Consider the following 13,351-nt stretch of genomic DNA (forward strand, 5'->3'; position numbering starts at 1 on the left):
ACTCCTATGCTTTGCAAAGTGTTCCCCTTGATATTTTCAATACCCATCTGGAACCTTACAGAGTTATTACAATAGTATTGACTATTCTCTATTTTTTACTTTATATCCCCATAACATTATCTTATTTGAAAAAAATAATAAATTTTTAAATAATTTCAGGCTTACAGAATGTAGAGATTTTCTATATAGCCTTTACTCACATGCCTTGCAAGTGAACATTTTACCATTTATCATTCTCTTTATATATAAAAATATGCATATATAATATATATACACACATGCATACATGTGTGAAACATCTATATATAAATATATACATATTGTTAGTTTTTTCTGAAATGTTTGAAAGTTACCCCATATCCTCCAATGTATATTTCCTATAAACAAGGACATTCTCTATATAACTCTGTACAATTATCAATTTAAAGAAATTAATTTTGATATGTTTTCTAACCCACAGACCTTAAAAATAACTTTCACAGTTTGAAGTTTTAAAATTTGTTTCACTTGAAAACTTACTTTTCAGTGGTATTTCAAGTAAAATAATTTTTTTTTTTTTTTTGGTGACAGAGATAGAAACAGAGAGGGACAGATAGGGACAGATAGACAGGAAGGGAGAGAGATGAAAAGAAAAGCATCAATTCTTCATTGCAGCACCTTAGTTGTTCATTGATTGCTTTCTCATATGTGCCTTGACCGGGGGGCTACAAGCAGAGTGAGTGACCCCTTGCTCAAGCCAGCGATCATGGGATTTCGAACTTGGGTCCTCTGCATCCCAGTTCGATGCCCTATCCACTGCGCCACCACCTGGTCAGGCTCAAGTAAAATAAGTTTTAATAGACTAATTTTAATTTCTTAGGTCACTGTTCTTAAATTGGGATCTATTCTTAGGTGTTTATTTTCTCCCCTTTTAAAGAGGGGGGAGTTTAAGGACATCACTCAAATGTGAGAAACACTGGCTTTAAGTATTTGACTTTTAGTAAGAGATCTTTAAAGATTAGGTAGGGGTGAATCTTTAAAGTCTTTACTTAATAAAATCAAGTTAAAGTAAAATGCTGTTTCTGGTTCAGGAAGTGCAATGAACCGAAGGCCTGGAATGACACCTTCTTGGGTCTTACTTTTAGCTTTATATCTAGGAAAGGAATTCTATCTGATCTGGGGTAAGTTCTTATTCAGATTTTCAAACATTTCTGATGACAAGGAAGCCTAGGTATTAATACCTTCTGCAGTGACACATTCCAGTTGTAGATGCCTCAGTCTTGTTTTTATTAATCAGTACAAAAGACCTACAACTAAATAGATTCATCTGGCAAAGGATCTGAAAAGCACTTCCCAGAAAAAAGAAGATACCAATGACTTATATACATGAAAAGCTTTTATGCTGGTAACTACAGCTGAAGCTACATCTATATATGTTGATATTTAATGATATTCAGGCTTTTTTAAAAGTTAAAAAATTTTTTTTAAGGCGTTAAGTGGAGAAAAAACAAGGTGCAGAAAGATGTTTTCTTTCTTTTCTTTATTTTTTTTATTATTTTTCTTAAGTTCAAAGTGGGGGAGGCAGAGAGACACTGCTGCATGCGCCCAACTGGGATCCACCGGCAAGCCCACTAGGGGGCGATGCCCTGCCCATCTGGGGTGTTGCTCCGTTGCAACTGGAGTCATTTTAGTGCCTGAAGCAAGACCATGGTACCATCCTAAGCGCCTGGGAAGATGTTTCCATTTGTGTGCATGTTTTATCCTTAAAAAGAGATGTATATGCTCATATATGCACACAGTTTTTGAAAGGATGTACAAAGCTTAACAACAGTTGTCACTGGGGTGAGAGATCTAATTTTAGTTGTATGTATATATACATTTATTTGTACTATAAATATTCCCCTGGATGTATATATTTTTCAAATAAATTAATTAAAATATTCTAACTTAAAATGAGCTAAAATCTTTCATTCTGTTCTTCTATTAGTCAGAGGTCTAACTTTTGTAGTTGTACAAAATAAGAATATTTTCTGATATTTTGAATAAATCACTATGCTTCTGTATATAAGTCATCTTTTTTTCCAGAATAACTAAAAATATTTCCATAAAAATCACTCCTTGTGTTTCATGGTGTCCTGAATAGCTTCTCTTACTATCCAACTTGTTTATAACAATTTATGAACAGTCTTCATTTGGTCAACTCTCTCATTATACCAGGCCTTCCTTTGGAATCTTTATTTATTGTGTCCTATCCCAAGAGGCTGGTTGGTTGGTTGCTTGACTTTATTTTTATTTTTATTTTATTTTTGTATTTTTCTGAAGCTGGAAACGGGGAGAGACAGTCAGACAGACTCCCGCATGCGCCCGACCGGGATCCACCTGGCACGCCCACCAGGGGCAACGCTCAGGCCACCAGGGGGTGATGCTCTGCCCCTCCGGGGTGTTGCTCTGTTGCAACCAGAGCCACTCTAGCGCCTGGGGCAGAGGCCAAGGAGCCATCCCCAGTGCCCGGGCCATCTTTGCTCCAACGGAGCCTGGGCTGTGGGAGGGGAAGAGAGAGATAGAGAGGAAGGAGAGGGGGAGGGGTGGAGAAGCAGATGGGCGCTTCTCCTGTGTGCCCTGGCCAGGAATCGAACCCGGGACCTCTGCACGCCAGGCCGACGCTCTACCACTAAGCCAACCGGCCATGGCCGACTTTACTTTATTTTTAAAATAGAGAGAGAGAGAGAGAGAGACCATTAGTATGTTTCTGTATGTGCCCTGACCGGGATCAAACCCACAACATTTGCATATTGGGATGCTGCTCTAACCAACCGAACTGCCTGGCCAGAGCGGTTGGTTGATTTTATTTAACCTTCATGTCCTTCTTTGGTTCTTTCACCTTGCTATGACAAACTCTTAAGTCTTTTTCCACAGGTGCTCTCTGACCTAATAATGATTTCTCTTTGTGTTGACATGGATGAATCAACATTCTTTAACAGTTCTTCAGCAAGCTACAGATCTGCACACTGTATGTACATTTTGACATACAACTTGCTGCAGTATTTCTCTGATTTTTCTTCTGTAGTAACTTTTCAAAAGAAGGAATAAGGCCACTCAAGCGTGATGTTAGGCTAGAGAGTTAAATGCCTGTTTTCACATGCCTCCTTAGTTTTCATGGAGGGGGTACAGGGGGACTCCATACATCTATCTAGCTTTGGCTTCCATACCCTATTCTTTGTTCTTGACATTTTGTTATTTACTAAAGCAGGTCTTTTGTTAAAACACTGTGGCTGATTTTTGGTACTAATTGTGGTCTCATAATTTCATTAATTTCTTCAAAAAGGTCTCATCCTTGCCTGACCAGGTGGTGGCACAGTGGATAGAGCATCAGACTGGGACGCGGAGGACCCAGGTTCAAGACCCCAAGGTCGCCAGCTTGAGCGTGGGCTCATCTGGTTTGAGCAAGGCTCACCAGCTTGAGCCCAAGGTTGCTGGCTTGAGCAAGGGGTTACTCCATCTGCTGTAGCCCCTGGTCAAGGCACATATGAGAAAGCAATCAATGAACAACTAAGGAACCGCAACGAAGAATCGATGTTTCTCATCTCTCTCCCTTCCTGTCTGTCTGTCCCTATCTGTCCCTCTCTCTGCCACCAGAAAAAAAAGGTCTCATCCTCTTACTGCTGTGGCAGTCTACTCCCATGGTCATACCCAGGTATTGTCATGCCCTGGAAGTGTACACCAACTGTAAAATATTACTCTGACCATACTTTCCAATTCTTTCACCTTACTGTTCTACCTCTCTTTTGGTTTCCACCAGATCTACTCTTTGAAGCTGCTGATATCTTGTCCCTACCTGTTCCTACAGTTCATCAGCTTTCTTCAGATTCCACTCCCTTTTTTACTGTCTGTGGATCTTTAGGTCAGTCACTTCAACATTCTTGGGAATGCCCTCAGTTTTCTCAACTCCTTGCTCTCTACCCTTCTTGTTCCACCCGACTTGCTGGAGTAACTCACCATTTGTTTCCTCTAGTTGCTTTTGGACAGCTTAGTGCTGCCAGCAGGAGAATAAGTGTGCTGATGAGCTCTGTTGTAAATTAGTAATGTCCAACTTTGGGCAGCAACACTGAAGATTTATAGTTTGCTTTTATTTCTCTTTTCCACACGTTAATTTTCTTCAAGTCTTTTACTCTTCTCTTCCCCCAATTTTCTGTTAATGTCAGTGAGAAGTAGAGGCCAAAGGGATACAGTTACTTTACTTTGAAAATAAACTATGTCTTCACTCATCTATATCCCTTTCTCTCAAGATCATTCCCTCAGTCTGGTTTTTTTGTTTGTTTTGTTTTGTTTTTTAACTGAGCGGAAAGGAGATAGACAGACTCCTGCATGTGTTCTGACCAGGATCTACCCGGCAACACCTGTCAGGGGTGGCTGCTTGAATCAGCAGAGCTATCTTCAGTGCCTGAGGCCAATGCTTGGACCAACCGAGCTATCCTCAGGCCTGCCCTTCAAACCAGTCGAGCCACTGTCTGTGAGAGAGGAAGAGAGAAGGGAGAGTGGGAGGGAAGAGAACCAGATGGTTGCTTTTCATGTGTGCCTTGACTGGGGATTAAACCCAGGACGTCTGCACACCGGACCGACCCTTTATCCACCGAGACAACCAGCTAGGGCCAACCCCCTCAGTTTGTTGTGATTCAATACTTTTTCTGTTATCTAACCACCTGGCTTGCTTGCTGTCATTATTATACTTAAAAAGAAAAACAAAGATCTGTTTAACTTCTCCTCACACAAGTACACAGAAGTAGTGTTAGAAGGCTTTATAGACTGAGAATTTCAATAGCAGTTGTCCATGGATGGGTTGAATTATAGGCTTTTATTGTATTTTGATTTTTCTGTTAACATGAAATGCTCTAATGACAAAAATTTTGATATTTTCTCCAAATTATGTGCTTATATCATTTATATCATAAACATTTTATTTTATTATCAAGTTATGGGTTATGTCTTGCTGTCTCTGTCTAGCAGTTCTTTGAGTTCTGAAATGGACCTTTATTACCCCCTCACCCGCGCCAGTCGCACGCCTATAATTGTTTCTTCAGCCTTTTGGCCGTGTGATGACTTTCATAGTTTGTTAGGATTTTCTTTTCATTTGCTTGTTTAGAGTAGAATGGCTGAGGCTTGGGAAAGAGTCCGTCACCTCAGTATTTCTAGCACTTCATATGTAGGGACAGCATGGAGATAAGCACGAAAGCTCTGAGTGTCCTCTGAGAGAGGAGTCCAAATACGAATGACACGCCAAGTACTTGGACATCTCCAGGCACCTCTTCTAGAAAAAAAATTTTACATGGTACGAATTTATTTTTATTTTTTTAATTGATATTTTAGAGGGAGAGGAAGGGAGAGAGGCAGAGGTAGAGAGAGAGAAACATTGAATTGTTGGACTTGTTCTGCTTATTCGTGCCATCATTGGTTGTCTCTTGTGTGCCTTGACTGGGAATCTAACCTGCAGTCAGGATTCCGCTCTCACCAAGTGAGCTACCCGGCGAGGGCCGATATGTTACTAGTTTAAATAAAATCTAGTATGCCATATATTGTAAGACACAATTATATTTTTACGAATAACTAAGAAAAAAAAACACTGCCAATTAAACTATGATGTTATTGATAGTGTGATGCATCCTGCAGAGGTGTTGGATATAAGGAAAATGTGTATCACAGAATCGGTGAAATACAGTTGTTTTAAGATCACATCTGTGAAATTTTTAGTGGTTTTAGAGTAGAAAAAGTATTTAGGCTAGGTATTTCTTCAGGTGTTATCCATGTATTGCTAACTGTTTTTCTCCTTTTTTGCTTAGTTTTATATGGCTACCTGGTGAATGAACTGAATTATGGTGGTGTCGGGCCTACATTTGGGGAAAGGGTTTTTGTACCTTTATTGTAAGGGGCATTTAAAACAGATTATGTCCAGTCTTGGCAACATAGCCTACATAGTGACCTGCTTAAACTATAAATCTGGCTGTTACAGCCTAAAGTCCTTTTGTAGCTTCCCTTTCCCCATTGTGCCCTGGTACACTTGTGCACCAAAATTTTGGCTTTGGATTCCTCAGAATCATTGTTTTATCATTGTTTACCTTTGTTAGACCATACCTAGGAGCTCAGAGAGTGGTATGCTCTGATGTGGAGCAGAGTATATATGCCTTGCTATCAGCAAAGAAACTGTTGAATGTATGCCAAAAAAGATTCAGAACCACTAATCTAGGAGATATAATGATTCTCTTCAGGAAAAACCTGGCCTCTAGACCAGGCCACTGGCTCCTGCTTCACCTAACTGTTGGCTTCTTTCTGCATACACTTTACACTTGAGTAATATTGTATTGCTTATAGTCACCTTGCACATATAATTTTATGTTTTAATCTCTGTGCCCTTGCCAGGGTATCCCTACAAATATATTTTTCAAAAACTAATCTTTTAGGAATGATTCTTTGTATTCCTGCCCTTCCATTAAACTTGAGTTACTTACATTTCTATCTTTGTATTTGCTCCATTATGTTGGAGCTACTTAAAAAAAATTTTTTTTTTTAATTTAGTGATTTTTAGAGAGAGAGAAAGGGAGAGAGAGTAACATTGACCTGCTGGTCCACTTATTCATGCCATCATTGGTTGATTCTTGTAGGTTCCCCAACTGGGGTGAATCCGTAACCTTGGCATGTTGGGACAATGTTCCAACCAACTGAGCTACTGGGCCAGGGCTGGAGTTACTTTTGTAATGAAATGATATGTATTTATAAGAATTTTAAGGGCAGGGGATTCAACTTTATTCAACTCCATAGCACCTAGTGTAGTGCATGGCACTACCTTCAATAAATATTTGCCATACTAAAATGTACCTGATGCTTTGAAGGAACGGACAATTCATATAGAATATACCTGTAGGTTGTAGGTATTCTGAGTTTTAATTAAAAAACTTTTATTCAAACTCTTATAAAAATTCTCAAAAACAAAACAAATAACTTTTATTTCAATTGTTTTAAAGTATTTATGATTTCTTCTTATTCTTTTGCATGCTTTCTTGGCTGGATGGCAATAGAGAAGAAGAAAATGAGGTAAGTATAATTTAACTACTTATTTAGTAATTATGGGGTTGAAAACATTTAAAATTTTGCTATTATTTGAAAAGTAAAATGAAGTATTAGTTTTTGTCTAATTTTTGTTTTGGATGTACAGGAACTTATTCCAGGAAGGGGTGTTATTTATACACACCAAAAATATGGTTTTTAAAGTTTGACGCTTCCAGAGCTTAGTTAGGTAAGATAAAGGAAACTGGCAGCTCTGGAGACAGTTTTTTTTTTTTTTTTACCTGTTTTACATAGTGAATGAGCTTCCATGTAAGATTTAATTTGAAAAGTGGGTTCTGTTTCTTGTAAGTAGTTGAATATAACTGCTCTCTGATAATGCATGTGAAGATATTTACTTTCCCACTTGAATGGTTACTGTATAATTTTGAAAATTGATTTTAGATTTTCCATGTTGGGGGAAAAACTATTCTCTTAAAAAACTAGCCAGAGTTAATTAAAGAACATCAATTAAAAGAATGTTGCAGATAGGTAGTGTATCATCCTTAATTTAGGCTTGAGTTGTAGATTTTTTCTGAAGTTCTGGTCTATACCCTAGTTTATGCATTTAACTTCTGAAGCCCTCCATTTCCTGTGTTGGTTTGGCAAGTAATGGAGGGAAAAGTCTTCTTAGGGATTATACTTTGTATTTGTCACTCATACAATACGAGCAGACTAAATCAACATGACCTGCGTATGTGGGGCCTAGGCAGAGACGGTGGTGGTATGCCAGGGTAGAGTGATTTTCCAGAAGGCAGAAAGGTCTCATATGGTTAACCTCATTTGTAAAAGGAGTGAGATGGGGAGGCTAGGGTTGTGGAAACTTCAGGTGGGTACTTAGGGGTTTATTATTCTCCAAATTTTGGAGTATGTTTGAAAATTTTCATAGTAAAGAGTTTTAAAAAATGTTTATGTACTCATTGAAATTTATACTATTTGTTATTAAAAAAACCTTTCATTTTCCTGACATTTTAAACTGTGATGCTAGTCATTTAAAAGTAACTTGATTGTAGTAGTAACTGCTTGTTTCGTTCATTTATAGGCAAAAATTGAAAATGTGCAGAAAACAGGTTTCATCAAAGGACCAATGTTCAAAGGTGTTGCTTCTAGTCGGTTTTTGCCCAAAGGCACCAAGACAAAAGTTAATTTGGAGGAACAAGGACGACAGAAGGTGTCATTCAGCTTCAGCCTTACAAAGAAAACTTTGCCGAACAGGTTTCTGACTGCACTTGGCAATGACAAGCAAAATGATACACCAAATTCCCCAGCTATACCTCCTCAAGTAGACTTGACCCCTAAAGTTAAAATGGACATTGGAGAGACCTTATCTACTGCAGAAGACTCTTCCCCACCAAAATCAAGGGTAGAATTGGGCAAAATTCATTTTAAGAAACATCTGCTTCATGTAACATCCAGGCCACTGCTAGCTACAACCACGGCAGTGACAGTACCTTCCCCCATAGCACCGTTACCAGAAGTCATAGCAGAATCAACAACCATAGACTCGCCACCCACATCTCCACCGCCTCCACCACCTCCCCCTCCCCCTCCCCCTCCCCCAGCCACTACACCCTCTCCACCAGCACCAGTAACAGAGCCAATGGCCTTGCCACACACACCAATAACAGTTCTGATGACAGCACCAGTAGATGTAGCAGTTACAGCCTTGAAGGAACCACCAGTGACAATTGTACCAGAATCTTCAGAAGTGGACACTAAGCAGGACACTGTATCTAATAGTTCAGAAGAACACATAACTCAAAATTTGAAGGAGCAAGCAGATGTTCCCTCACAAAAAGAAGATTCCCATATTGGGAAGGAAGAAGAAATTCCAGATAGTTCTAAGAGTAGTGTGGGCTCTAAAAAACCAGTTTCTAAGAAGAAATCCTCACAATCTGAAGGCACCTTTCTTGGTTCAGAATCTGATGAAGATTCTGTACGGACTTCCTCAAGTCAGAGATCACATGATTTAAAATTTTCAGCAAGCATTGAAAAGGAAAGAGATTCAAAAAAGAGCTCAGCACCTTTAAAGAGTGAGGATTTAGGGAAATCTTCACGATCTAAAATAGAAAGAGATGATAAATATTTTAGCTACTCAAAACTTGAAAGAGATACTCGGTATATATCCTCTCGATGTAGATCAGAGAGAGAGCGAAGGCGAAGTAGATCTCGTTCTAGATCTGACAGAGGCTCTAGAACTAGCTTATCTTATTCTCGCTCAGAACGATCCCATTATTATGACTCTGATCGTCGCTACCATAGGAGTTCCCCTTATCGAGAGAGGGCACGCTATTCTCGGCCATATACAGATAACAGGGCACGAGAAAGTTCTGACTCAGAAGATGAATATAAGAAGACATACTCAAGGCGTACCTCATCTCATTCCTCCTCTTATAGAGACCTAAGGACATCATCATCCTATTCTAAATCTGATCGGGACTGCAAAGCTGAGTCCTCTTACGTAGAGATGGAGAAAAGAGGAAAGTATTCTTCAAAACTAGAAAGAGAATATAAAAGGACTTCCGAAAATGAAACAGTGAAAAGATGTTCTCCCTCTCATGAACTGGGATTCCGACGGGGATCATCATATTCCAAGCATGAAAACAGTGCTTCCCGTTATAAATCTACTTCTTCAAAATCTACACCCAAGTCTGATAAATTTAAAAATTCCTTCTGTTGTGCAGAATTAACTGAGGAAATCAAACAGTCTCATTCTTTTAGTTTACAGACTCCTTGTTCAAAAGGTAGTGAAGTAAGAATGATTAGTAAAATTCCCGAAAGAGAAAAGACCGGGTCTCCATCTCTATCAAATCGATTAAATGATTCACCTACTTCTAAAAAGCTAGAAGAATCACCTATTTTTAAGTCTGAATTTATAGGACATGGTAGCCATGATAGTATTAAGGAATTAGACTCTTTATCTAAAGTGAAGAATGATCAATTAAGAAGTTATTGTCCCCTAGAATTAAATATAAATGGATCTCCTGGTGCAGAATCTGACTTGGTAACATTTTGCACTTCTAAAACGGATACTGTCTTGATGAATTCTGATGATAGTGTGCTTGGCTTGGAGGTATCCCCTTTGGTCAAAGCATGTATGCTTTCATCAAATGGATTTCAGAATATTGACAAATGTAAAGAAAAAGACTTGGATGATACTTGTATTCAATGTAGTAAGTCAGAAAGCCCATTTAGAGAAACAGCACCTCCAATGTCACAACACCAAGATAAACTCATGTCTTTGCCAGTTATGACTATAGACTATTCAAAAACAGTAGCTAAAGAACCAGTTGATAGGAGCATTTCTAGCTGTAAAACCAAAGATTCAGATGGATACTATATGTCAAATGACAGCAACCCTTCTTTGTGTCATTCTGCAGCTGAAGATATTGAGCCTTCAGTTATGAAGATTTCTTCAAATAGCTTTATGAATGTGCATTTGAAGTCAAAATGTGATAATAGAAATCTGACAGATCAACACTCAAAATTTTCATGTGAAGAATATAAGCAGAGTATTGGTAGCACTAGTTCAGCTGCTGTTAATCATTTTGATTTATATCAACCTATAGGGAGTTCAGGCATTGCTTCATCTCTTCAGAGTCTTCCACCAGGAATAAAAGTAGACAATTTGGCTCTCTTGCAATGTGGAGAGAACACATCTCCAGTTTCGGATGCTGTACTGAAGAGTAAAAGCACACAGTTGTTGAAACTTACAGAGGAAGAAATGATAGTAGAAGTAGATAGTGGCCTTTCTGATTCTGGAAGAGGGTTTGCTTCCTGGGAAAACAGGCATAATAATGGGTTATCTGGGAAATACGTGCATGAGGCTCAAGAAGAAGGGAATTCCATATTGCCTGACAAAAGAGGAAGACCAGAAGTCTCTTTAGATGAAGGAGGAGGAAGAGGACATGAACATACTTCTGATGATTCAGAAGTTGTATATTCTTCTTGTGATATGAATTTAACCATCGAAGACAGTGACTGTGTGACATACAGTTTAAAATGTGACAGTAGTGGTCATGCCTCAGAGATTGTGTCTACTGTTCATGAAGAGTATTCTGGTTCCTCGGAAAGTTCAAGTGATGAAAGCGATTCAGAAGAGACAGATTCTGATGATAGCAGTATTCCAAGAAACCGTCTTCAGTCTGTTGTAGTTGTGCCAAAGAATTCTACTTTGCCCATGGAAGAAACAAGTCCATGTTCTTCTCGAAGCAGTCAAAGTTACAGACACTATTCTGACCACTGGGAAGATGAGAGATTGGAGTCAAGGAGACATTCATATGAGGAAAAATTTGAGAGTATATCAAGTAAAGCCTGTCTTCAAACTGAGAAGTTTTTTCTTCATAAAGGAATAGAGAAGAATCCAGAAATTTGTTTTACACAGACTAGCAGAAAACAAATAGATAACCACCTGACTGAAATTCCTCATCCTCAGAGTGATGGGGTTGATAGTACAAGTCATTCTGATATAAAATCTGACCTTCTAGGTCATCCAAATTTTGAGGAAATGGTGAAAGCCAAAATAACTTCTAGGCAAGAAGAGCTGCCAGTTTATTCTTCTGATGATTTTGAAGATATTCCAAATAAGTGCCGGCAACAGACCACTTTTCCTAATAGGCCAGATAGTAGACTGGGAAGAACAGAGTTGAATTTTTCTTCCTCTTGTGAGATCTCCCGAGTGGATGGCTTCCATTCATTGGAAGAAATCAGACACATAGGGTGGGACTTCTCTCAACAAGAAAAGCCTACTACCACATATCAGCAGCCTGATAGCAGCTATGGAGCCTGTGGTGGACACAAGTATCAGCAAAGTGCAGAACAGTATGGTGGAACACGTGGTTACTGGCAAGGCAATGGCTACTGGGATCCAAGATCAGCAGGTAGACCTCCTGGAACTGGAGTTGTGTATGATCGAATTCAAGGTCAGGTGCCAGATTCCTTAACAGATGATCGTGAAGAGGAAGAGAATTGGGATCAACGAGGAGGATCTCAGTTTTCAAGCCAGTCCAGTAAATTTTTTCTATCCCTTCAGAAGGACAAGGGGTCAGTGCAAGCACCTGAAATAAGCAGCAATTCCATTAAGGACTCATTAGCTACAAATGAAAAGAAAGATCTTTCAAAAAATTTAGAAAAAAACGATATGAAAGATAGAGGGCCTCCTAAAAAGAGGAGGCAGGAATTGGAGAGTGATTCTGAAAGTGATGGTGAGCTTCAGGACAGAAAGAAGGTTCGAGTGGAGGTACAGCAGTGTGAGACTGCAGTGCCCCCAGGCTCAGCGCTGGTTGGGCCTTCCTGTGTCATGGAGGATTTCAGGGACCCACAGCGATGGAAGGAGTGTGCCAAACAAGGGAAGATGCCTTGTTACTTTGATCTGATTGAAGAAAATGTTTATTTAACAGAAAGGTAAGGGTAATTAATAATTATCTGACAAATTTTCACTCTTTTTTAAAAAATTAGCTTTTACCCGTTCTGAGTATATGAACTTAATTATATGAAATGTAGTTGCATGATAAAATAGAAATAGAAAAATCTCAAAAGTGCACTTACCTATTTCGGTTTTCACCGCCCCCCCCAAGGGGTATCTAATTTCCTTCCCTTCCTCCCTCCTTTTATCCCTCTCTTCCTCCCTCCCTCCCTCCCTCCCTCCCTCCCTCCCTCCCTTCTTCCCTCCCTCACCCTCTCTCCCTTCCTCTCTCCCTCCCCCTCTCTCTTTTCCTCCCTCCCTCCCTTCCTTCTTTTTCTTTCTTCTTTCCTTTTTGACAGGGTACAAAAGTAGAATTCAACAAAATGGCCAGTAAATAGTCACATTTTCACTTTACTTTGCAAATTCTGGCATTGGTTTTTATGAACCCAGTCAATTCTGAGCAGTTTTCCCTCTCTCTTCAGTACAGTTTGCCTGCATTGAGAAAGTTTTTCTCTGAAGCCTTTCCCTGATTATTTTGTAGTTATACTTCATTATTTTTTTAAATTCGTTTTTTAAAACAGGATTTGCACAAAAGCGATGTTATTGAAAGAGTCTCTGAAAGATTTGATTTAGTTAAATTCTTAATTAAAAACTTTTTTCTTTTTTTTTTACAGAGACAGCGAGAGTCAGAGAGAGGGATAGACAGGGACAGACAGACGGGAATGGAAAGAGATGAGAAGCATCAATTATCAGTTTTTCGTTGAGACACCTTAGTTGTTCATTGATTGCTTTCTCATATGTGCCTTGACTGTGGGCCTTCAGCAGACCAAGTAACCCCTTGTTCAAGCCAGAGACCTTGGGTTCAAGGTGGTGAGC

The 13,351-nt window shown here is 39.2% G+C and overlaps 1 protein-coding gene across 1 annotated transcript in view; it reads left to right on the plus strand.

The window, feature by feature from the left end:
* The first annotated feature begins 7,025 nt into the window (after positions 1-7,025).
* SETD2 (SET domain containing 2, histone lysine methyltransferase) overlaps positions 7,026-13,351 on the plus strand; it is an 89,943-nt gene continuing 83,617 nt past the window's right edge. Inside the window, exons 1-2 of the mRNA XM_066245828.1 lie at positions 7,026-7,062; positions 8,114-12,474. Coding sequence (XP_066101925.1) covers positions 8,159-12,474 — 4,316 coding nt within the window. The 5' untranslated portion in view covers positions 7,026-7,062; positions 8,114-8,158. The remainder of the gene's footprint in view (positions 7,063-8,113; positions 12,475-13,351) is intronic.

The sequence above is a fragment of the Saccopteryx bilineata genome, chromosome 10 (assembly GCF_036850765.1).
Source record: "Saccopteryx bilineata isolate mSacBil1 chromosome 10, mSacBil1_pri_phased_curated, whole genome shotgun sequence".
NCBI classification, from domain to species: Eukaryota; Metazoa; Chordata; class Mammalia; order Chiroptera; family Emballonuridae; genus Saccopteryx; species Saccopteryx bilineata.